Consider the following 25,949-nt stretch of genomic DNA (forward strand, 5'->3'; position numbering starts at 1 on the left):
TTCACCGTGTTTGCCAGGATGGTCTCGATCTCCTGACCTCGTGATCCACCCGCCTTGGCCTCCCAAAGTGCTGGGATTACAGGCATGAGCCACCACGCCCGGCCCCTTCAACTCTTTCTCAAGCATTGCCTCCTTTAAAAAATGGACCAAGAAAAATTAGATTGTAATTAGTTATCAAACAATGAATGTGCTATAATTCAATATTTCTCCAACTATCTGTGGTAAAAGACAATTTAAAAAAAAATTCAGTAGCCATTACAGATCAATACTTTTTAAAAATACCATAAAAATGAATTAAAAAATTAGGTAAGAAAACCTAAAGACATACAAAACATAAGTCTCAATTTATTATTATATTTACTACTCTGTAATCAGCTTCTAATGTAGTGCTTGGCAATGTGGTAGGTGCTCAACAAATTATTAAATAAATGGCCCAGGGAAGATACCTGTGAATACTCTTGTGGTATGAGGGGCTAATAAAGGCATTTCATAAGGGGTTCCTAACATCATCAGGGGTTAAGAGAACACCTGTGATAAAATAGTATTTCTGCTAAAGTGAACGAGCCTGGGTGCAGTGGCTGATGCCTGTAATCCCAGCACTTTGGTGAGAGGATCACTTGAGCCCAGGAGTTCAAGACCAGCCTGGGCAACACAGCAAAACCCCATCTCTACCAAAAATACAAAAAATTAGCCAGACGTAGCGGCACTTGCCTGTGGTCCCAGCTACTCAGGAGGCTAAGGCAGAGGACCACGTGAGCCCGGGAGGTAGAAATTGAGGTGAGCCAAGATCATACCACTGCACTGAACTCTAGCCTGGATGACAGAGGGAGACTCCATCTCAAAAAAAAAAAACAAAGATTCCCTTAAATTTTTTTTTTTTTTTGAGACAGTGTCTCACTCTATTGGCCAGACTGGAGTGTAGTGGCACGATCTCAGCTCACTGCAACCTCCACCTGCCTCAGCCTCCCAAGTATCTGGGATTACAGGAACGCGCCACCATGCCTAGCTAATTTTTGTATTTTTAGTAAAGATGGGGTTTCACTATGTTAGCCAGGGTGGCCTTGAACTCCTAACCTCAAGTGATCTGCCTGCCTTGGCCTCCCACAGTGCTGGGATTACAGGCGTGTGCCACTGTGCCTGGCCCCCTTTAAAAAAATTTTTTTAAAAATTTACATGGAAAAGAATAATTGCAAGGAGAGCAAAAAGACACTCCGAAAAACATTGAGTGGATAAAATAATGAGTGGGAAAAATGAAGCCAAGAGTTATCCTTAACAACTCTAATTAAAAGTAAAAATAATAAAATAAACAGAATAAAAAGAGCATTCCAGAAACAGCTACAACAGACTAAGATGGAAAAGTTTATCACAGTAAGGAAAGTGAGAGAAAGACTGAAATAAACTATGATCCATCTGAAGTATAACGAGCACATGGGAAAACATCAGAAAAGGTAAGCTGGGGCCACATCACACAGAGGATTGTCAGTAATGTTAAGGATTTTAACTTAATAGCCTTAAAGCAATTACAAGTTATCAGCAGTACAGTGGAAAATGACATGATCAAATCTGTGGGGTTTTTTTTCCCTCCTTTTTTTTTTTTTTTTTTTTAAAGACAGAGTCTTGCTCTGTCGCCTAGGCTGGAGTTCAGTGGTGCGATCTCAGCTCACTGCAGCCTCTGCCTCCAGGGTTCAAGCGATTCTCCTGCCTCAGCCTCCTAAGTAGCTGGGACTACAGGTATGTGCCACTTTGTCTGGCTAATTTTTTGTAGTTTTAGTAGACACCGGTTCTCACCATGTTAGCCAGGATGGTCTCCATCTCCTGACTTTGTGATCCGCCCACCTCGGCCTCCCAAAATGCTGGGATTATAGGTGTGAACCACCATGCTTGGCCAAATTTGTGTTTTTTAAAAGAGTATTTTGCCTGGCCAGGAACAGTGGCTCACGCCTGAAATCCCAGCACTTTGGGAGGCCGCAGCGGGTGGATCACCTGAGGTCAGGAGTTCGAGACCAGCCTGGCCAACATGGTAAAACCCAGTCTTGACTAAAAATACAAAAATTAGCTGGGTGTGGTCGCACACACCTGTAATCCCAGCTATTCGGGAGGCTGAGGAGGCAGAAGAATCACTTGAACCCACGAGGCAGAGGTTGCAGTGAGCCGAAATCACACCACCACACTCCAACCTGGGCGATAGAGACTTGGTATAAAAAAATACATATATATTTTGGCTATAGAATAACGTATGAACTGCAAATGGATAAGAAGAGATGTGGAAAGACTAGTTAGGGACCAGAGGTAGCTATGTTGTTTATGTGTTCATAAATATGTACATACATTCACAAATATGTATACATGCACGCATACACATACATATCTTTTTGTATACACATACCTTTGTATGTATCTGACACACCCACACACATATAAAAAAATACATAGATAAAGGCCTGGAAGCATATATACCAAAAGTTGATGGTAGTTACTTCTGCAATGGGGAATGATATCAAGGAGACCATATTATCTGGTTTAAGGAAATGCCTAGAGTAAAAATTGAAGTTATCACCTTAGTATCACCCTTATTCTCCTTTTAAAATGAGAAAATATTCATATATTTCTTGTAAAATTAAAACAAAATACCAAGAGTCTCCTTCCAATAAAAATTAATGACCCTGACATAAAAATAAGTCACTGTTCAAAAGAACCAGGAATGTATATCATTAAAATGTTATACACAAAGTCCACACTTTTTAAGATCCTAGTCTACTGTTGGAATCTATTCTAAGATAGTCATCAAAAATGCAGACAAAAATTTGTGAACAATATAATTATAGCACTTTTATAACTGATAAATTATAAACAATCTAAACATCCAACATCAGGGAAATCTTTAAAAGGCTATGGTACATTCTTATGATAATTTTATACAGGCTTAAAAATATTTTCAAAGGAGTTTACATATACAAATTCATAAAATAAATAACAGTTGATATATTGTGAATGTGAGAGAGACTTTTTGGTGATTTTACTCTCCAAATTATGGTTGTATTTTCCAAGTTTTCCACATTGAGTGGTAGTCACTTTTCCTTACTATTATTTATTAGAAATAATAAAACCACTGATGCTTTCAGATTAAGTAGGGTGATCTGCTACAAGAACATTGTTTTTGAAGTATATTTTGATCAAAGGACAAAAAAATCCTCTGATAAGGTAGGATTTTAAACAATAAAGGGGGCACAGGGGAACTACAGCTATCTGTGAATCTTGAATAGATTTTCATGACACATATCAGTACCTCTTCTACATTTAAGTGATATGCTGGAAAGAAGATTGCTATGAATTATCAGACTTAGACTGAGAATTTTTGTTTATGTATGGTACACATTCCCCAAGTCTGGGGAGCTAGAATAGCTTAATGATTGGTTAAAAACTTGGGCTCATCAGTCAGAATAGCTGACAAATCTGCCTCTTACTACTTGCTGGCTACAACTTTTGGACAAGATATCTTATTTCTTTAAGCTTTAGTTTCTAAATCTATAGAAAAGTGATCAATAATAATAACCACCTCATATGATGGTCTTAAGGATTAAATAATGTGTTTTACAGCACTTGGCAGTATGACTAGGGGTGGTTCAATAAATGTTTGCTATTGTTGTTATTAAATATCATCTATCATGTAAGGTAAACTGACTAGTGTCTCCCACCAAGATAAAGTAAACTGGAATCTAGTAGAGAGATTTTTCTCTGACTTGTGTAAAGGGTAAAATTTTTTAGGAAGACATGTTTGCGTCAGATAGAAGAGTTCAGACTTTGAAGTCTGACTAACTGGGTTCAAATGCTAAACTCTACCACTTACTAGTTGCATAACCTTGGGCAAGCTGCTTACCTCCCTAGGCTTTGTTTGCTTCACCTTTAAAATGAAGATAACAGTTCCTACCTCAATTTATTTGAAGATTAAATACATGTAAGATGCTTACGATAGTAACTGGTATAGTAAGTCCCTAGTAAATATTAGCTTAGAATAACAAACAAGAGGATGGGCATGGTAGCTCACACCTATAAACCCAGTACTTTGGGAGGCTGAGATGGCTGAGGCCAGGAATTCGAGACCTGCCTGGCCAGCATGGTGAAACCTTGTCTCCACTAAAAACACAAAAGTTAGCTAGGCGTGGTGGTGGATGCCTGTAGTCCCAGCTACTTGAGAGGCTGAGGCAGGAGAATCACTTGAACCCAGGAGGCAGAGGTTGCAGTGAGCCAGTATCGTTACATTGCACTCCAGCCTGGGCAACAAGAAAAAAACTACATCTCAAAAAAAAAAAAAAAAAAAAAAAGAATAGCAAGAATAACCAGAAAGACAATCCCAGCTCTGCGTACAATAATGTGACTATGGGAACACTACTTAAACTTCAGGAGCCTCAGTTTCCGTATCTGTAAAAGGATAAGAATAAGCACTTATACCTCATAGGGCTGAGGCAATTTGGTACATAGTAGACAATAGGCTCTAGAGCCAAAATACCTGAATTTAAACCACTAACTAGCTGTGTTACTTTGGATTCGTTATTTAACCTCTCTCTGAAGATAACAGTATACTATTGATAGAATTGTTGTGAGGTTTAAATTCATTAAAATATATACAAAGCATATAGAATGGTACCAACACAAAGTAAATGCTCAATAAATGTTAGCTTCTATTATTACAGAGTTGTAATTCAAATTAAAAGAAGTAAACTATTTAAGCACCTGCAACGGTATGAATGTGTCCCTTTGAAATTCATGTGTTGGCAAAGTGATAGTACTAAGAGGTAGGGCCTTTAACGGGTGATCAGCCCATGAGAGCTTGCCCCTACATGAATGGGATTAAGGCCCTTACAAAACAGCCTTCAGGTAGCTTCTCTTGACCTACAGAGGACTGCAAATTACAATCCTTACAATTTGATGAGGTTTGATCTTGGACTTCCCAATCTCCAGAACACGTGAGAAATAAATTTCTGTTCTTTATAAATTACCCAGTCTGTGGTATTCTGTGATAGCGGAACAAAACAGACATTGCTTGGCAACAAATGGTAGCTACTATTATGGCACATTAGTAATACATATTCTATTATTACTTATTACATACTTGTTATATTTATGTTACTAATTATCTAATCTAAGCTTTTCAACTAAATCAGTGGGCTTATTTCCTTTCAAACAGAAAGTAATTCAGGCCAGGCATGGCAGCTCATGCCTGTAATCCCAGTATTTTGGGACGCTGAGGTGCATGGATCATTCGAGGTCAGGAGTTTGAGACCAGCCTGGCCAACATGACGAAACCCCATCCCTAGAAAAAGTATAAAAATTAGCCGAGCATGGTGGTGCATGCCTGCAATCCCAACTACACAGGAGGCTGAGGCAGGAGAACTGCTTGAACCCGAAAGCAAAGAATGCAGTAAGCTGAGATCACAATACTGCACTCCAGCCTGGGCGACAGAGTGAAGCTCCATCTCAAAAAAAAAAAAAAAAAAAAAAGAAAAGAAAAAACATAGTAATTCATATTTGCCTCTGATCTCCTATGTTTTTGTGTCTGCAGCAACTACTTTCTGACTATGGCCCATACTTCTAATTCCTGTTTACAAACTCAATGCCTTAATGAAGGAGATGCAACAAACACCTTCTAATTCATTTCTAGCAGTCTTTACTAGGGCATTGGTTGTCTCTCAATAAAATGGGAAAATCACGTAGTTCCACTATATACTATCATATACGTGAAAGAATCCTAATTTTGTAAATCAGTAGAATTCACCATACAAATTAAGCCCATCTAATCAAATTTCCAAATATAGGAGTCTCTGTAATACAGGCTGGTAGCCTTGATATTGGCTGCTTTATGGTCTAAGTGACTGCATACATATAATTGCTGGATCTCAGCCATAGAGAGGCAGGAGTATCTGGTTAAAAGAAACAATGGAACAACCATTAGAGGAAAATTAGGTACTCTTGCATAGTCCATGTATGTATAAATAAGTCTTTTTTGGGGGGCTATAATGAACAATTAGAATATATCTAAAAATAACTAAGTATTATTAATAATTAACAATTACTGAATATAACTAAAAATATTCATTTGTTTTTAGTTATGCTCAACAACTTTAAAAAGCATGGGTACAGTTAACAATTATTGAATATAACTAAAAGCATCCCTTTTCTCCTAAGGTGTATGTATGTAATATGAATTCTTAAACCATATCATAACTTTACCTTTTTCCAAAAACATATGGCTGTCACTTCCATCACTTTCTAACAACTGTTCTTCCAATATCATGCTGTCAAGTGAAATGGTATCCAATGACATTTGTGAAGAGCTTCTTTTCATATTCTTATAAGAAACAGAGAGAGGAGCCAGGTTGGGTGGGCAACGTTCCTTAGGCTTTCCACTGTTAACAAAATAATTAGAAAGTTAGTAGATATAGAGAAAAGAATTCTATCTAAAAAATACGTCTAAGAAAATTAAAATACGTATATAGCATCCATAGCTGAAATTATACTTAAATATATAAGCTCAAAGTGTTTTCATATTTTGAAACACCTACTCTTTCACATGTTAACAATGCCTTATTTTGTCATGAGCTTTCCTGCCTCAAAACAAAATACACTCACAGGCACACACACTCCACAAAATAAATTAATTTTTAAAAAGGCCAATAAAATGTTGTTACCTTAAAGATGACTGTGATTTAAGTGTTCTAACTGTGGGGGTCTCTTCTTTACTGATATCCAGGTTTTCAGAGAGTGAAGCTGCTTCCGGAAGCAAATCTTCGGCTTTAAAGATGGACTCTATGGTTTCATTTCCTTTACTAGTTAAACTGCTTGAAAGTATGTTTTGATTACCATCACTATCAAATGATAGCATATTTGAATCTTCTCTGTAGTTTAAGATACTACTTGAATCTGTATAAAATGAATCCTTTTTGTCACTTGTTTCTGATCCAATTTCTCCTGAGCCACTTTTGTAAACAAGTCCACTACTTTCATCTTCACTTATTTTCCCTAAATGTTTATCTGATAAATAGTCCATAAAAGAAATGCCTTTTTGCAGATTTGTATCACTAGCTGATTTAAAAAGCAAAGGATCTTTTAAAGGGACATGGCTAAGGTCAACACTCATAGATCTATTGTCTGACATATGATTAACAGTTACACTTCTAATTCTATTTATATCCCTACTAATTTGTTTTCTTTTTGAAGACAAAAAATCCCCATTTTCTGTAGGCAAATAATCAGGTACCACTGGGCTCACACTTTCAGAAACAGGAGACTTAAGAGTATTTGCTTGATCCACTGGATGGAGCAAAAGAGCCAGTTCTGCACTTCTAAGTAAAATTCCAATACAAATGGATGTCTGACTAGCAGGACTGCCAGTTACAGCTTCTACATCTTTCCTTAAGTTCTCTGAAAGAAGAATAAGTGACTCATGCAGCAAAAGCAGGAGCAGATACTGGTAGTGATTAATCTGCATACTGACATGTTTATGAACATGAACTAGGACATGAATATCTGCTTCTGACGAGGAAGAGGAAAATCTAAAAAATGTATCTGATGAAGAAGGCTTCTGACCACCATTTGCCAAGGGCTCAGACTCTGTACTATAATACTCCTTCAACAGTTTCTTCCGCTTCAATCGGCCAGCCAGATCACTAGATTCACTTTGTGATGTGTTTAGAGATACTTGATTACAACTCTGCGGCTCTTTTTGTGACTCTGCATATCTTGTTGGTTGACAAATCCAAATGGAAAGAGGGAATGAGTCTACAAAACTTATTGGCCGTCCTTTTCCACTTTTCATCCCTTCATAATCTATCCAAAATTGAGAAAAGTACACAGCCCAAACATCCATGGCAGCAGAAGTTTTAAGAGTGTTTTTATTCAATTGGGGAGTAATATTTCCTTTATAAATTTCATGCATTTTCGTATCTTGTTCATGAGCATGCCTCTGGAAAATTGGATGTAGAAGATTAAAATTGTCGCAAGATTTGGGGAAGCTGGTATATGTTTTACTAAAAAAATCACAATCTTTAAAGTCTTGAAACAAAGCTTCTAGGTCAGAATGTCGACAGTTTGGACAGTGCCTTGTATTTGTGGCAATCATTTCAGAACTCTGAATAGAAATTGCATGTGGCTGATCTTGATGACATTCAGATTTCATTTCAGAAGGAATGACAAACTAGAAGAGAAGAAAAATTAATCTCATCCAACTGTCAAATCCACACATCTTAAAGATAAAAGAACATGACTTAGCTCAGAAATTCTTTTTCTTGACCTTTCCCCCAAAATACTACTTTCCTATTAAGACATAAAACACTAACTCTTCCCCTCAAATCTTATTAAATTGAGTAAAGGGGACTTACATGACCACTAAGAAGAGAATCTTTTAAAAAACAATAACATGAATTAATAATGAATGTAACATATATATATGCACAAAATAAATTGCAAAATAAAAAGAACAAAATTGAATTAAATCATTACTACTACTTGTTTGTACGATACCTTTAACATTAAGCCATCAACTCGAACATCAACATGCTCGTCAGATTTTGAGTTGTCATTCAACTTGTACACAGCCATGAACTGATTAAGACTCTGTTTTAAATCCAACAGAAATTGATTTAACCATAGAATGCTTCTTTCATCCACAGTAAACTGTAGTGCATTCAGCTGGCTATAGAGGTTGGGAGATGGAACTGTGGAGAAAAGATTTTTTTAAAAAAATTTTAATTGTATGTTTCTAAATCTTCCCTGAGAACAAAAAATACATGTTTAGTCAGTTTTATTCTTTCTTAAAACAAATTTGAGGTGTTATTTACAAAATCAAAGTGATACATGTGAATAACAAACACATTTAGATAGACAAAAAAAATTTCCCATGCCTAACTGAAAAAAAGTTTTAATATTTTAAAATATCTATAACATATAAATATACAAAACACATGAATATTTTGAATATATAAATTAATCTAAAACTAACTGCATAAAACAGGAAGCACTGTTTCAATTTCTTTCCTAAGGTTGTATTCACCAAGAACTTGTAAAAACATTACCTTCTTGATGAAGTATCACATCAAAGTGGTCCTCGATCATGTATTTCTGTAGACTTTACAACCTGAATCCTAATCTAAATCCTCTAAAATGAGAGAGCTAAGTCTAATGACCAATTTTTTATGCAAGTGCTATGCTAGCAGGTTCTCCTTGAAAGGAGGGACCACGCATAAATTTATTCCCCACTTTTAATCAAGGCCTGTAATAGTGCTTGGAGCAATGTGAAAACCAAGTATCTCCTCAACAATAAAATGAATTCACTCTTTTTCATAGCTCTCCCAAAATAAACTAATATTTACAATTAGAGGGTACATCGCTTCCTGAAATACACATATTTTTCTACCATACCAGTCATTTTGTTTTCAGAGCACCTTGATGAAGATCTTTTATTCTAAAAATTCAGACATATTTATTCCTACCAAAGCTAAAGTTATGCATATCTAGAGCATTTAGACTAAATTTAAGAAAAATAATCTAAGGTGTGAGACACCAGTGGAGAGGGAACACTGTAACAATGTCCTGAATATGGTTTACTTGCTTATGTTATTCACTTATTCATTCACTTTCCTTTAAGATCCACTAAATGTCAACTACATTGTCTGTCTTACCCTAAGCACAAAGAACACCAAAAGAAATAGGGCATGGTCCTTTTTCCTTAAAAGGTCATAGTTTATTACATGAGACAGATACAAACAGAGAAAAATTACAATTTAAGTCTATCAGAGACATGCAATTGTGAAGTGTAGGTGCTTGCCTTTGGGAATAGAAATAAATTGAGTGCTGCAGAGACTGCATCACACTCTGAAAGGAAAGGAAGGAGAGGGAATATCTCAACGTAGATTGATTGATGATGGCAGCCACAGAGTAGACTAGGGAGCAAATGCTGCCCAAGAGCTAGAGCACAGAAAGAAGCCTGAGAGCAGATGTGGGACTGAAAAACGAACCCAGGACACTAAGCACTAGAAAGATCTATATGCGGTTTCCAACAGAAGTCTACTTATAAAATAGATTACTATGTAGTTAATAATACTTAAAAGCAGCTTGTAGAAACATTGAATATTCTGATATCACTAAAGAAAAGAAGCAGGGTGCAAATTAAATATGTAAAAGAAATACATGCATTAAAAAACAAGACTAACAACGCTATATTTATTGCTATGGGTTGAACTGTGTCCCTCCAAAATGCATTTACTGAAGTTCTATCTCCCTGTAGCTCAGAATCTATTTGGAGCTAAAGCCTTTAAAGAGACAATTATGGTAAAATGAGTTCACTGGGTGGGCCCTAGTCCATTGTGACTCATATCCTTATAAAAGCAGAACAGGAGGGACAAACACACATACACAGAGGGAAGACCATGTGAAAACATAGGTGGAAGATGACCATCTATAAGGAGAGCAGTCTCAGAAGAAACAATCCTGCTGAAGTCTTCATCTTGGACCTCTAGCCTCAGAACTGTGAGACAATAAATTTCTGTTAAGTCACCTAGTCTGTGGTGTTTGTTATAGCAGCCCTAACAAATGAATATACTTACATTTGAGTAGATGTCTCCAAAACGCAAGCTTACAAGCATTGTTTTTTTGGCTTTTTCTTCTTTATTGTTAAAATATAATGCATATGTTACTTTCACAATGGTAAAAGGAAAGTTAAGAGATTATAAAAGTTGGAACATTTAGTACTGTTCAAAATAGAGATAATGAGGAATGAAAATTAACTCATCTATATAAGGGTTCAACATACTATATTCTCTACTTTTATTTTTGAAAATTTCTCTAAGAAAAAATTAAATTAAAAAATAGTTAAACATAATCTAGAAATTCCACTACCAGGTATCTACGGGGGTCAAGTTTAACACGCAAGGAAGGAATTTTGTTAATTTTTTTCAGAAAAAAAAAAGTACAGATTATAGAATGAAATTATAATTCCTTTGGTACCTGCTAACAAAACTTGTATAAACAAGCCTAGATGGATGGGAGTGTTGGCTCATGTCTGTAATCCCAGCGCTTTGGGAGGCCAAAGCGGGAGGATGGCTTGAGCCCACGAGTTTGAGACTAGCCCAGGCAACAGAGTGAGATCTTGTACCTATAAAAAATTTAAAATTAGCTGGACATGATGACTCATGCCTATAATCCTAGCTATTAGCGAGGCTAAGATGGGAAGATCACTGGAGTCCAGGAGTTTGAGGCAGCAGTGAACCATCATTGTGCCACAGTACTCCAGCCTAGGCACAGAGTGAGGCTGTCTCAAAAAAAAAGAAAAGAATATCTAAAAAAAAAAAAAAAAAAAACAGCTTAGAAGTCATAAATACTGGAAACTACTCTTAACTCTGAAGAAAAATTACTTGTTTAGGGACAAGGTGGCAGGCAGGAGGCAGGACTAGTTTGCAGCTCCAACTTGTACGGACATAGCAGTGTGTGGAGGCTCACATAGTGAAGTTTTGCTCCAGAACGACTACAGGAATAAATCAGGAAAATTGAGAGGACCCATACACCCTCTGAAGGACACAGATTGCTCCGCAGGACCCGAGAGACAACCCAAATATTGGACTGGTACTCATGGCTGAGCCACAGATGGTTCACATCACAGGACTCTGCAGACAACCCCCAGTACCAGCCCACAGCCTGGTAGACTTGCTGGGTGTCTAGATCTAGAAGAGAGATAACAATCACTATAGCTTGGCTCTCAGAATCCACACCCATAGGAAAAAAGGGAGAATACTGGCCAGGTGCAGTAGCTCACGCCTGTAATCCCAGCACTTTGGGAGGCCAAGGCGGGCAGATCACCTGAGGTCAGGAGTTCAAGACCAGCCTGATCAACATAGAGAAACCCCGTCTCTACTAAAAATACAAAATTAGCCGGGTGTGGTGACGCACGCCTGTGATCCCCGCTACTCGGGAGGCTAAGGCGGGAGAATCACTTGAGCCCAGGAGGCGAAGACTGCGGTAAGCCTAGGTCATGCCATTGCACCGCAGCCTGGGCAACAAGAGTGAAACTCTGTCTCAAAAAAAAAAAAAAAAAAGGGATAATGCCACTTCAAGGGAACATGTCATGGGACAAAAGAGTCTGAACAACAGCCTTCAGTCCCAGACACTACCTCTGAGAGAGCCTACCCAAATAAGAAAGAACCAGAAAAATAACTCTGTTAATATGATAACAGAAGGTTCTTTAACACCTCCAAAAAAATCACACTAGCTCACCAGCAATGGACCCAAACCAAGAAGAAATCCCTGATTTACCTGAGAAAGAATTCTAGGCTAATCAGGGAGGCACCAGAGAAAGGCGAAGCCCAGTGTAAGGAAATCCAAAAACTGATACAAGAAGTGAAAGAAATATTCAAGGAAATAGATAGCATAAATAAAAATCAATCAAAACTTCAGGAATAAACAGACACACTCATAGAAATGTAAAATGCTCTAGAAAGTCTCAGCAATAGAACTGAATAAGTAGAAGAAAGAAATTCAGAGCTCAAAGACAAGGTCTTTGAATTAACCCAGTCCAACAAAGACAAAGAAAAAAAGAATAAGAAAATATTAACAAAGTTTCCAAGATGTCTGGGATTATATTAAATGACCAAACCTAAGAATAATTGGTGTTCCTAAGTAGGAAGAGAAATCTAAAAGTTTGGAAAACATACTTGGGGGAATAATTGAGGAAAACTTCCCTGACCTTGCTACAGACTTAGACATCCAAATACAAGAAGCACAAAGAACACCTGGGAAATTCATCGCAAAAGATGATTGCCTAGGCTCACTGTCATCGGGTTATCTAAAGTTAAGACAAAGGAAAGAATCTTAAGAGCTGTGGGACAGAAGCACCAGGTAACCTATAAAGGAAAATCTATCAGATTAACAGCAGATTTCTCAGCAGAAAATCTAGAAGCTAGAAGGGATTCTGGCCCTATCTTCAGCTTCCTCAAACAAAACAATTATCAGTCAAGAATTTTATATCTAGTGAAACTAGGCTTCACATACGAAGTAAAAATACAGTGTTTTTCAGACAAACAAATGCTGAGAGAATTCGCCACTAGCAAGTCACCACTACCAGAACTAAGAACTGCTCAAAGGAGCTCCAAATCTTGAAACAAATCCTGGAAACACAACAGAATCTCTTTAAAGCATAAATCTCAGAGGATCTATAAAACAAAAATACAATTAAAAAAAAAAAGGCATACAGGCAACAAACAGCATGATGAATGGAATGGTACCTCATGTCTCAATACTAACACTAAATGTAAATGGCCTAAATGTTCCACTTAAAAGATACAGAACTGCAAAATAGATAAGAATTCACCTGTTGTGGGAAGTCAGGGACCCCGAACGGAGGTACCGGCTGGAGCCACAGCAGAGGAACATAAATTGTGAAGATTTCATGGACATTTATCACTTCCCTAATAACACTCTTATAACCTGTCTTACTTTAATCTCTTAATCCTGTTATCTTCATAGTAAGCTGAGGATATATGTCACCTCAGGTCCACTGTGATGAATGTATTAACTGTAAAAATTGATTGTAAAATGTGTGTTTGAACAATACGAAATCAGTGCACCTTGAAAAAAACCAGAATAACTGATTTTCAAGGAAAAAGGGAAGACAACCATAAGGTCTGACTGCCTGCAGGGTTGGGCAGAATACAGCTATATTTTTCTTCTTGCAGAGAGCCTATAAACAGACGTACAAGTAGGGAAGATATCACTAAATTCTTTTCCTAGCAAGGGATATTAATAATTAAGACCCTGGGAAAGGAATTGCATTCCTGGGGGAAGGTCTATAAACGGCTGCCCTGGGAGTGTCTGTCTTATGCAGTTGAGATAACAACTGAAACACACCCTGGTCTCCTGCAGTACCCTCAGGCTTATTAGGGTGGGGAAAAAACTGCTCCCTGGTAAATTTGAGGTCAGATCAGTTCTCTGCTCTTGAACCCTGTTTTCTGTTGTTTAAGATGTTTATCAAGACAATGCATGCACAGCTGAACATAGACCCTTATCAGGAGTTTTTTATTTTGACCTTTGCCTTGTGATCTTTGCTTTGCTCTTTGCCTTGTGATCTTTATTGGCCTCAGAAGCATGTGATCTTTGTTCTCCTTTCTGCCTTTTGAAGCATGTGATCTTTGTGACCTACTCCCTGTTCGTACACCCCCTCCCCTTTTGAAGTCCTTAATAAAAACCTGCTGGTTTTGTGGCTCAGGTGGGCATCACGGTCCTACTGCTATGTGACGTCACCCTGGCAGTCCAGCTGTAAAATTCCTCTCTTTGTACTCTTTCTCTTTGTTTCTCAGATCGGCCAACACTTAGGGTAAATAGAAAGAACATACATTGAAATTTTGGGGGTAGATTCCCCCGATATTCACCAACCATCTGCTGCCTTCAAGAGACTCACCTAACAAATAAGGACTCACACAAACTTAAGGTAAAGGGGTGGTAAAAGACATTTCATGCAAATGGACATCAAAAGCAAGCAGGAGTAGCTATTCTTATAACAGACAAACCTTAAAGCAACAGCAGTTAAAAAAGACAAAGAGGGACATTATACAACGATAAAAGGCCTTGTCCAACAGGACACTATCACAATCCTAACATATATGCATCTAACACTGGAATTCCCAAATTTACAAAACAATTACTAATAGGCCTAAGAAATGAGATAGATGGCAACACAGTAATAGTGGGGGATTTCAATACTCAACTGACAGCACTAGACAGGTCATCAAGACAGAAAGTCAACAAAGAAACAATGGATTTCAACTATACTCTGACCGGGCACAGTGGCTCATGCCTGTAATCCCAGCACTTTGGGAGGCTGAGGCAGGCGGATCATGAGGTCAGGAAATCGAGACCATCCTGGCTAACACAGTGAAACCCCATCTCTACTTAAAAAAAAAATACAAAAACTTAGCCAGGCATAGTGGCGGGTGCCTGTAGTCCCAGCTACTCTGGAGGCTGAGGCAGGAGAATGGCGTGAACTCGGGAGGCAGAGTTTGCAGTGAGCCGAGATCATGCCACTGCACTCCAGCCTGGGCAACAAAGCAAGACTCCATCTCAAAAACAAAACAAAACAAAACAAAACAAAACAAAACTAAACTAAACTAAACTATACTCTGGAACAAATGGACTTAACAGATATTTACAGAACATTCCATCCAACAACTGCAGAATATACATTCTATTCAACAGACTTTCGCCAAGAGATAGGCCATATGATAGGCCACAAAAAGAGCCTCAATAAATTTAAGAAAGTTGAAATTATATCAAGCACTCTCTCAGATCACAATGGAATAAAAGTGGAAATCTACTTCAAAGGAACCTTCAAAACCATGCAAATACCTGGAAATTAAATAACCTGCTCCTGAATGATCACTGGGTCAAAAATGAAATCAAGATGGAAATTTAAAAATTCTTCGAATTGAACAATAGTGACACAACCTATCAAAACCTTTGGGACACAGCAAAGGTGGCGCTGAGAGGAAAGTTTATAGTTCTAAATGCCTACATTAAAAAGTCTGAAACAGCATAAACAGATAATGTAAGGTCACACCTTAAGGAACTAGAGAAACAAGAACAAACCAAACCCAAACCCAGCAGAAGAAAGGCAATGACCAAGATCAGAGCAGAACTAAATGAAATTGAAGCAAACAAAAACAATACAAAAGACAAATTAAACAAAAAGCTGGTTCTTTGAAAAGATAAATAAAATTGATAGACCACTGGCAAGATTAACCAAGAAGACAGAAAATCCAAATAAGCTCAGTAAGAAACAAAATGGGAGATATTACAACTGACACCACAGAAATACAAAAGGTCATTCAACGCAACTATGAACACCTTTACGTGCACATACTAGGAAACCTAGAAGAGATGGAAGAATTCCTGGAAAAATACAACCCTCCTAGCTTATATCAGGGAGAATTAGATAGTCTGAACAGACCAATAACAAGCAGCCAAACTGAAATAATTTAAAAATTACCAACAAAAAAAAGTCCAGGACCAGATGGATTCACAGTAGAATTCTACCAGACATTCAAAGAATTGGTACCAATCCTACTGACACTATTCCACAAAGATAGAGAAAGAGGGAACCCTCCCTAAATCATTCTATGAAGCCAGTATTGCCCTAATACCAAAACCAGGAAAGGGCATAACCAAAAAAGAAAGCAGACCAATATGCTTGATGAACATTGATGCTAAAATCCTTAACAAAATACTAGCTTACCGAATCCAACAATATATCAAAAAGATAATCCACCATGATCAAGTGGGTTTCATACCAGGGATGCATACCAGAGATGGTTTAACATACGCAAGTCAATAAATGTGATACACCAAAGAAACAGTATTAAAAACAAAAATCACATGATCATTTCTATAGATGCAGAAAAAGCATTCGACAAAATCCAGCAACACTTTATGATTAAAACTCTCAGTAAAAACAGCATACATGGGACATACCTCAACATAATAAAAGCCATCTCTGACAAACGCACAGCCAACGTAATACTAAATGGGGAAAAGTTGAAAGCATTCCCTCTGAGAACTGGAACAAGACAAGGATGCCCACTCTCACCACTCCTCTTCAACACAGTACTAGAAGTCCTGGGCAGACCAATCAGACAAGAGAAGGAAATAAAGGGCATCCAAATAGGTAAAGAGGAAGTCAAACTGTCACTGTTTGCTGATGATATGATTATTTACCTAAAAAACCCTACTAAAGACTCCTCCAGAAAGTTCCTAGAACTGATAAAAGAATTCAGCAAAGTTTCCAGATACAAAATTAATGTACACAAATCAGTAGCTCTTCTATACACCAACAATGATTAAGCTGAGAATCAAATCAAGAACTCAACCCCTTTACAACAGCGAAAAAAATAATAATAATAAAATTAAAAAATAGTTAGGAATATACCTAACCAAGGAGGTGAAAGACCTCTACAAGGAAAACTGCAAAACACTGCTGAAAGAAATCATAGATGACACAAACACATGGAAACACATCCCATGCTCATGGATGGGTGGAATCAATATTGGGAAAATGGCGATACTGCCAAAAGCAATCTACAAATTCAATGCAATTCCCATCCAAATACCACCATCATTCTTCACAGAACTGGAAAAAACAATTCAAAAATTCATATGGGGCCAAAAAAGAGCCCAGATGGCCAAAGCAAGACTAAGAAAAAAGAACAAAACTGGAGGCATCATATTACCTGATTTCAAACTATACTATAAGGCCATAGTCACCAGAACAGCATGGTACTGGTATAAAAATAGGCACATAGAACAATGGAACAGAATAGAGAATCCAGAAGTAAACCCAAATACTTACAGCTAACTGTTCTTCAACAAGGCAAATAAAAACATAAAGTGGGGAAAGGCCACACTTTTCAACAAATGGTGCCGGGATAATTGGTTAGCCATATGTGGGAGAATGAAACTGGATCCTCATCTCTCACTTTATACAAAAATCAACTCAAGATGGATTAAGGACTTAAATCTAAGCCCTGAAACTATAAAAATTCTAGAAGACAACATTGGAAACACTCTTCTACACATTGGCTTACACAAGGATTTCATGACCAAGAACCTAAAAGGAAATGTAATAAAAAAACAAAGATAAATTGCTGAGAATTAAAGAGCTCTGCACAGCAAAAGGAACAGTTAGTAGAGTAAACAGACAACCCACAAAGTGGGAAAAACTCTACACGATCTATATACATCTGACAATGGACTAATAACCAGAAGCTACAATGAACTCAAATCAACAAGAAAAAAACAAACAATCCCACCAAAAAGGGATTGATGGCTGAGACAATGAGTATATAGTTCTCAAAAGAACATATATAAGTGGCCAACAAACAGAAAAAAAAAATGCTCAACATCACTAATGATCAGGGAAATTCAAATCAAAACCACGATGTGATACCACCATTCTCACTGCAAGAAAAGCCATAATCAAAAAATAGTAGATGTTGGCACTGATGTGGTGAACAGAGAATACTTCTACACTGCTGGTGGGAATATAAACTAGTACAACCACTATGGAAAACAGTGTGGAGATTCCTTAAAGAGCTAAAAGTAGGCAGAGCGTGGTGGCTCATGTCTGTCATCTCAGCACTTTAGGAGGCCGAGGCAGGCGATCACAAGATCAGGAGTTCAAAACCAGCCTGGCCAACACGGTGAAACCCCATCTCTAAAAATACAAAAATTAGCTGGGTGCAGTGGCGCTACTCAGGAGGCTGAGGGAAAATTCCTTGAACCCGGGAAGTAGAGGTTGCAGTGAGCCCAGATCACGCCGCTGCACTCCAGCCTGGGTGACAGAATAAGACTCCATCTCAAAAAAAAAAAAGGCACTAAAAGTAAGACTACCATTTGATCCAGCAATCCCACTACTGGGTATCTGCCCAGAGGAAAAGAAGTCATTGTATGAAAAAGATACTTGCACACACGTTTATAGCAGCAAAATTCACAATTACAAAACGTGGAACCAACCCAAATGCCCAGCAATCAATGAGTGGATAAAGAAACTGTGGGGGGTGGGTGGGTGTGTGTGTATATAACAGAATACTACTCAGCCATAAAAAGGAATGAATTAATGGCATTTGCATCAACCTGGATGAGACTGGAGACTATTAGCCTAAGTAGTAATAGTAACTACTTTTAGTAGTTACTCAGGAATGAGTAACTCAGGAATGAAAAGCCAAACATCATATGTTCTTCCTCATAACTGGAAGCTAAGCTATGAGGATGCAAAAGCATAAGAATGATACAATGGACTTTGAGGACTTGGGGGAAGGGGTGGGAAGGGGGTGAGGGATAAAAGACTACAAACAAGGTATACTGCTCTGGTGATGGGTGCAGCAAAATCTTACAAATCACCACTAAACAACTTATTCATGTAACAAAACACCACTTGTTCCCCAATAACTTATGGAAATAAAAAACATTTTTTTTTTTTTTTTTTTGAGACGGAGTCTCGCTCTGCCGCCCAGGCTGGAGTGCAGTGGCCGGATCTCAGCTCACTGCAAGCCCCGCCTCCCGGTTCACGCCATTCTCCTGCCTCAGCCTCCCAAGTAGTTGGGACTACAGGCGCCCGCCACCGCGCCCGGCTAGTTTTTTGTATTTTTTAGTAGACACGGGGTTTCACCGGGTTAGCCAGGATGGTCTCGATCTCCTGACCTCGTGATCCGCTCGTCTCGGCCTCCCAAACTGCTGGGATTACAGGCTTGAGCCACTGCGCCCGGCCAAAAAATTTTTTTAATAAAAATAATATAGAATAAAATTTTTAAAAATTACTTGTTCAATGACATTTTATTTAAGAAAAACAATTATGCGGGCATGGCTGGAATACTATGATTATGCAGTAACAGACAATGGCCGTGGTGAATACAGGGGCAAAGGGGAGCAGTGTAATACAGTGGGGAAAAAACAATGAATTCAGATTTACAAGACAATGCCTGAGTTTCAACTGTGCCATTTTATTCCCTATAAGATGCTGAGCAGATGTCTTCCTTCACCTATCTGAGTTTTCTCATCTGCTTAGGAAGGCAGCTGAGAGAAACAAATGAGAAATACACACAGATAAACAAAAACCCACAAAAGATTCTTGAAACATGAAGATAGGATTAGATGCCAGAAAGCTTTTTAATTTTTTAAAATTTATTTATTTATTTGAGACAGAGTTTCGCTTTTGTTGCCCAGCCTGGAGTATAATGGCGTGATCCCAGCTCACTGCATCCTCCACCTCCCTGGTTCAAGCGATTTTCCTGCCTCAGCCCCCCCAAGTAGCTGAGATTACAGGCATGTGCCACCATACCCGGCTAACTTGGTATTTTTAGTAGATGGGGTTTCACCAGGTTGGTCAGGCTGATCTTGAACTCCTGACCTCAGGTGATCCACCTGCCTCAGCCTCCCAAAGTGCTGGGATTACAGGCATGAGCCACTGCACCTGGCCAATGCCAGAATTTTCACCCAAACTAGGAATAAAGCAATAAAATAGATAGATATCTTTGTAATTCCCAGGATGCCATCTTTTAATTTAGCAACAAAGGCAAAATCTATGGTATGAGGATCAGAAGTTCCTTTTGAAACTAAAAACATACATTAATAGGGTGCGTGCAGTGGCTCATGCCTGTAATCCCAGTACTTTTGGAAGCCAAGGAGGTCAGATCACTTGAGGTCTAGAGCTCAAGACAAGCTTGGCCAACAAGGAGAAAAGAAATCTCGCCTCTACTAAAAAAAAAAATTACAAAAATCAGCCAGATGTGGTAGTGCATGCCTGTAGTCCCAGCTACTCAGGAGGCTGAGGCAGGAGAATTGCTTGAACCCGGTAGGTGGAGGTTGCAGTGAGCTGAGATCGCACCACTGCACTCCAGCATGGGCAACAGAGCAAGAATCTGTCTCAGAAAAAAAATATATATATATAAATAAATCAATATTAAACAAATGGGCAAGTAGGTCTAAGTATTTTGGGAGTTCTACTTTTAAAGAAAGGACATAAAACTTGTTACGTCTCTGATAACAAAACCTATTTCACCTAAATACTTTCAACTATGATTTTCACCTAACACGATGAAAAAGTTATCACATAAAAGAGGGCAACATTTAGTTTAAGAATTCCGAGATGGGCCAGGTGCAGGGGCTTACATCTGTAATCCCAGCACTTTGGGAGGCTGAGGTGGGCAGACCACTTGAGGCCAGGAGTTAGAGACCAGCCTGGCCAACATGACAAAACCCTATCTCTACCAAAAACACAAAAATTAGCTGGGAGTGTTGGCACGCACGTGTAGTCCCAGCTACTTGGAAGCCTGAGGCACAAGGACCATTTGGGCCCGGGAGGGCAGAGGTTCCAGTGACCCGAGATCATGCCACTGCACTCCAGCCTGGGCAACAGAGCAAGACGCTGTCTCCAAAAAAAAGAATTCCTAGATGAACTGAGACAATAGCAGAGAGTTTTAATATTCAAAGAATACAAATATACAATCATTTTAATGTTAGGAAGCTAAAATGTACAATCATTTTAATGTTAGAAAGCCAAAGAAGCTTCTAAAAATAAAAACTCATGTAATTCAATATTCCTGAAAACTGCAAATGCCAAAAGTTGCCCAAAGTATACATGTGGGCATTTTAAAACAGTCAAAAAAAAAAAAAAAATCTCTACAGCTAAAAGGACTTCAGTTACTTCTTCAATAATATATAAATGAAGCTATATAGCTGAAATATAAATGGAGTTTTACAAATGACTTTATTCTACAAATAACCTAACTTTCATTGATTCTTTAATTTAACAAATAGCTATTAAGCACAAAGTAAGTTGAATATCTGGAATAAAATGAATCATAAATACCAGATGTGCTGGACATGGTGGCTCACGCCTGTAATTCCAGCACTTTGGGAGTCCAAGGTGGACAGATTACTTGAGGTCAGGAGTTCAAGACCAGCCTGGCCAACATGGTGAAACTCTGTCTCTAGTAGAAACACACAAAAAATTAGCTGGGCCTGGTGCTGCATGCCTGTAATCCCAGCTACTCAGGAGGCTGAGGCACGAGAATTGCTTGAACCCGGGAGGCCAAGGCTGCAGTGAGCCAAGATTGTGCCACTGCACTCCAGCTTGAGCGACAGAGCAAGACTCCATATCGGGGAAAAAAAAAAAAATGAAAAAACCTCATGATTCCTGCCATCAAGGATTCTACAAGCTAGGGAGGGAAAAGGATACATGAACAAACAATAACAACATCTAAAACTGTTAGACTAGACTTATGTACGATACACAATAAGAATAAAGAACAATAGGGGCTGGGCATAGTGGCTCACACCTGCAATCCCAATACTTTGGGAGGCCAAGGCAGGAGTATGGTTTGAGCCCAGGAGTTTGAGACCAGCCTGGGTAACACAGTGAGATGCTCTCTCTCAAAAAAGGAATAATATAATAAATAAGGAACAATAACAGTTTTATTTATTTTTCATATTTATAAAACTCAAAAATATTAACAAGAAAAAAACATCTTCTCAAATAATGGACAAATAATAATAAGAAACTCTCTTACTTGGAAAATCCTTTCCATCTGGATAGTAATATTCTGTGAATTCTATATAGACAGCTGACATTTCTTGTGGAAGATATAGGGATTTTTTATTGCAGCAAATCATGCTTTTGGGGGAAGAACGACATTGTTCCGCTGTAGAGACCTGAAAAGATAAGTAAGTTTACTAAAATCACACTGAATAAAAACCTTTCCAAATAATTTATGCAACCCAGACAGTACTTTTAAAACTACTTACAAAACTTTGCTAACGGTTAATTTCCAGTGTAAACTTTATTATATATTTAACTTCACATGGAATTATTTTTAAACACCCATCAACTATTCAGAAAGCTCTATAATCTTTTTGGATCCTTATCAATCACAAAATCAACATTGTACAATATTCCTTATAAACTTATTGTTGTGAGCCTTAAAACAACAGATAGAAAAATAATGATAATGATATTCTATCAGATAATATAGATAAGTAAATGGCAGTCAGGACATAGATCCAAGTCCTCAAATCCAGAATGCTTCCCTGTATGCTGTTTAAAATAATTCTTTACCATAATTTCTCCATTACCATGAAAAATAATAGAGTTATATATAGTTTCAGCTTGAGATAATAAAAATTATGGCAACGAATAATGGTACTGGTTACACAATGTGAATGTACTTAACACCAATTATTATAAAACATATAGATATAGACATAGCCTTTTTTTTTTTTTTTTTTTTGGTAAAGATGGGGTTTCACCATGTTGGCCAGGCTGGTCTCAAACTCCTGACCTCAAGCAATCCACCCACCTCAGTCTCCCAAAGTGCTGGGATTACAGCAGTGAGCCACTGCACCTGGCCAATATCATTAGGTTGGTGCAAAAGTAATTGCAGTTTTGCCATTACTTTCAATGGCAAATACCTAAATATGTGTGTGTGTGTATAAAATTATTATTGTAAATTCAGTTATACCTTACCACAATAAAAAATTAATTTAAAAATAATAGCTATAAACACTTCTGTCAAATAGTTTGATCGCTCAAATTCATTTTCCAAAAAGACTATGTTTTATACACAAATCAATAAATGTGATTCACCACAAACAGAACTAAAAACAAAAACCATACGATTATCTCAACAGGCAAAGAAAATGCTTTTGATAAAATCCAACGTCCCTTCACAATAAAAACCCTCAACAAACTATGAATCAAAGAAACATATCTCAAAACAGTAAGAGTAATCTATGACAAACTCACAGCTAACATCATTCTGAAGGGGCAAAAGCTGAAAGCATTTCCCTTAAGGAATGGAACAAGACAAGGATGCCCCCTCTCACCACCCCTATTCAAAATAGTACTGGAAGTTCTAGCTAGAGTAATTAGGCAAGAGAAAGAAAGAAAAGGCATCCAAATACAAAGAGAAGTCAAATTATCTCTCTTTACTGACAATATGATTCTGTACCTAGAAAATGCTAAACTCCATGAAGACTCCCAGGACTGATAAGCAACTTCAATAAAGCTTCAGGACACAAAATCAATGTAAGTATTTACACATGCCAATAACATTCAAGCTGAAAGCCAAACAACAACAACAACAACAAAAATCCTAGGAATATATCTAACCAAAAGGTAAAAGATCTCTACAAGAACTGGCCAGGCATGATGACTCACACCTGTAATCCCAGCACTGTAAGAGGCTGAGGCTGGCAGACTACTTGAGGCCAGGAGTTCAAGACCAGCCTTGCCAACATGGCGAAACCCCATCTCTACCCAAAATACTAAAATCAGCTGGGCATGGTGGCACACGTCTGTAATGCCAGCTACTAGGGAGGCTGAGGCATAAAAATCACTTGAACTCGGGAGACGGAGGTTGTAGTGAGCTGAGATCGTACCACTGTATTCCAGCCTAGGCAACAGAAGAAGACTCTGCTTCAAAAAAAAAAAGACCATACTGCTGAAAACAATCTACAGATTCAATGTCATTCCTATCAAACTACAAACATACTGCTGAAAACAATCTACAGATTCAATGTCATTCCTATCAAACTACAAACATCATTTTGTACAAAATTAGAAAAAAAAATTTAAAATATTAAAAATTCATATGGAAGCCAAAAAAGAGCCTGAACAGCCAAAGCAACTCTAAGAAAAAAGAACAAACCTGGAGACATTACATTAACTATACTATAAGGAACCAAAATGGCATGGTACTGATACAAAAACAGAGACACAGATCAATGGAACAGAATAGAGAACCCAGAAATAAAACTGCACACCTATAACTATCTGATCTTTGACAAATTGGACAATAATAAGCAATGGGGAAAGGACACCCTATTCAATGAATGGTGCTGGGATGACTGGCTACTCATATTTAGAAGAATGAAACTGGACCCCTACACCTTCTACTATATACAAAAATTAACTCAAGATAGATCAAATATTTAAATATAAGAGGTCAAACTATAAAAGTCCTAGAAGAAAAGCTAGGAAATACCATTCTGGACACAGGCTTTAGCAAAGAATTTATGGCTAAGACCTCAATGGCGATCACAACAAAAACAAAAATAGTCAAGTGAGACCTCATTAGAGAGCTTCTATACAGCAAAATAAACTATCAACAGAGTCAACAGACATCCTACAGAATGGGAGAAAATATTCACAAATTATTCATCTGACAAAGGTTTAATATCCAGAATCTATAAGGAACTTGAACAAAAGTCAACAAGCAAAAACCAAACACCATTAAAAAGTGGGCAAAGGACATGAACACACACTTCTGAAAAGACGTATGTACAATCAACAAGCATACGAAACAATGCTCAACATACCAATCATCACTAATCATCACACAAATGTAAATCAAAACCACAGTGAGATACCATCTCAGATACATCAGCCAGAATACCTATTATTAAAAAGTCAAAATACAGATGCTGGTGAGGCTGCAGTACTGCATGTTCTGACTTATAAGTGAGAGCTAAATGTTGGGTACACATGGAGACAAAAAAGGAAACAACAGACAGTGGACCCCAAAAGGAGGAAGGGAAGAAGGGGAATAAGGGCTGAAAACCTACCTGTTGGGTACTATGCTGACCACCTGGATGATGGGATCAATCACACCCTGAACTTCAGCATCACGCAATATAAAAATATAACAAACCTGCACGTGTACCCTGAGTTTACAATAAAAGTTGAAATTTTTTAAAAAAACTATTAGTTTTAAGGCTCTAGTTATATTTTTTTCACCCCCCAAAACCAGCTAATTACATCAAAAATTTTTATATTAATATTCACAAAGTTCAATCAATAAAGTTTTATCAGTTTATTTGTACTAATTTAGTAGACCCAGGGATGTATGTTCTTTTTTCCATTCATCATTCAATAGACGTATATATATCTCACATGAAGTAGAATAATTTTTCAATGGTTTACTTACATAAACTGCCTAACCAATCTTTTTTTTTTTTTGAGATACAATCTCACTCTGTCATCCAGACTGGAGTGCAGTGACACAATCTCGGCCCACTGCAACTTCTGCCTCCTGGATTGAAGCGATTCTCGTGCCTCAGCCTCCTGAGTAGCTGGGACTACAGGCGTGTACCATCACTCCCAGCTAATTTTTGTATTTTTACTAGAGAGGGGGTTTTGCTATGTCGGCCAGGCTGGTCTCCAACTCTGCCCGCTTTGGCCTCCCAAATGGCTGGGATTACAGGCATGAGCCAACGCGCCCAAATTGATTAATCAATCATTTTAATTTGTATAGTCTTTACAAATTCAAGTCAGTTCCTTATAGTATCTAATTAAAAAGCTTTTCTCTGCATATATGGAAACAAATTCTTTTCAATTCAAAGTGTCAACTTATTTTAACAACAGC

The 25,949-nt window shown here is 37.8% G+C and overlaps 1 protein-coding gene across 2 annotated transcripts in view; it reads right to left on the minus strand.

Annotated features, from left to right (window-relative positions):
- UHRF1BP1L (UHRF1 binding protein 1 like) overlaps window positions 1-25,949 on the minus strand; it is a 111,330-nt gene that overhangs the window by 14,396 nt on the left and 70,985 nt on the right. The window contains exons 12-15 of one of the 2 annotated variants that reach the window (XM_025403257.1): window positions 22,098-22,239; window positions 8,518-8,711; window positions 6,687-8,191; window positions 6,229-6,404 (exon numbers count right to left, since the gene is read on the minus strand). In XM_025403257.1, coding sequence (XP_025259042.1) covers window positions 6,229-6,404; window positions 6,687-8,191; window positions 8,518-8,711; window positions 22,098-22,239 — 2,017 coding nt within the window. Of the gene's footprint in view, window positions 1-6,228; window positions 6,405-6,686; window positions 8,192-8,517; window positions 8,712-19,343; window positions 19,603-22,097; window positions 22,240-25,949 lie in introns of those variants that run through there. The other variant, XM_025403258.1, reaches the window with a different exon arrangement.

The sequence above is a fragment of the Theropithecus gelada genome, chromosome 11 (genome assembly GCF_003255815.1).
Source record: "Theropithecus gelada isolate Dixy chromosome 11, Tgel_1.0, whole genome shotgun sequence".
Taxonomy (NCBI): Eukaryota; Metazoa; Chordata; class Mammalia; order Primates; family Cercopithecidae; genus Theropithecus; species Theropithecus gelada.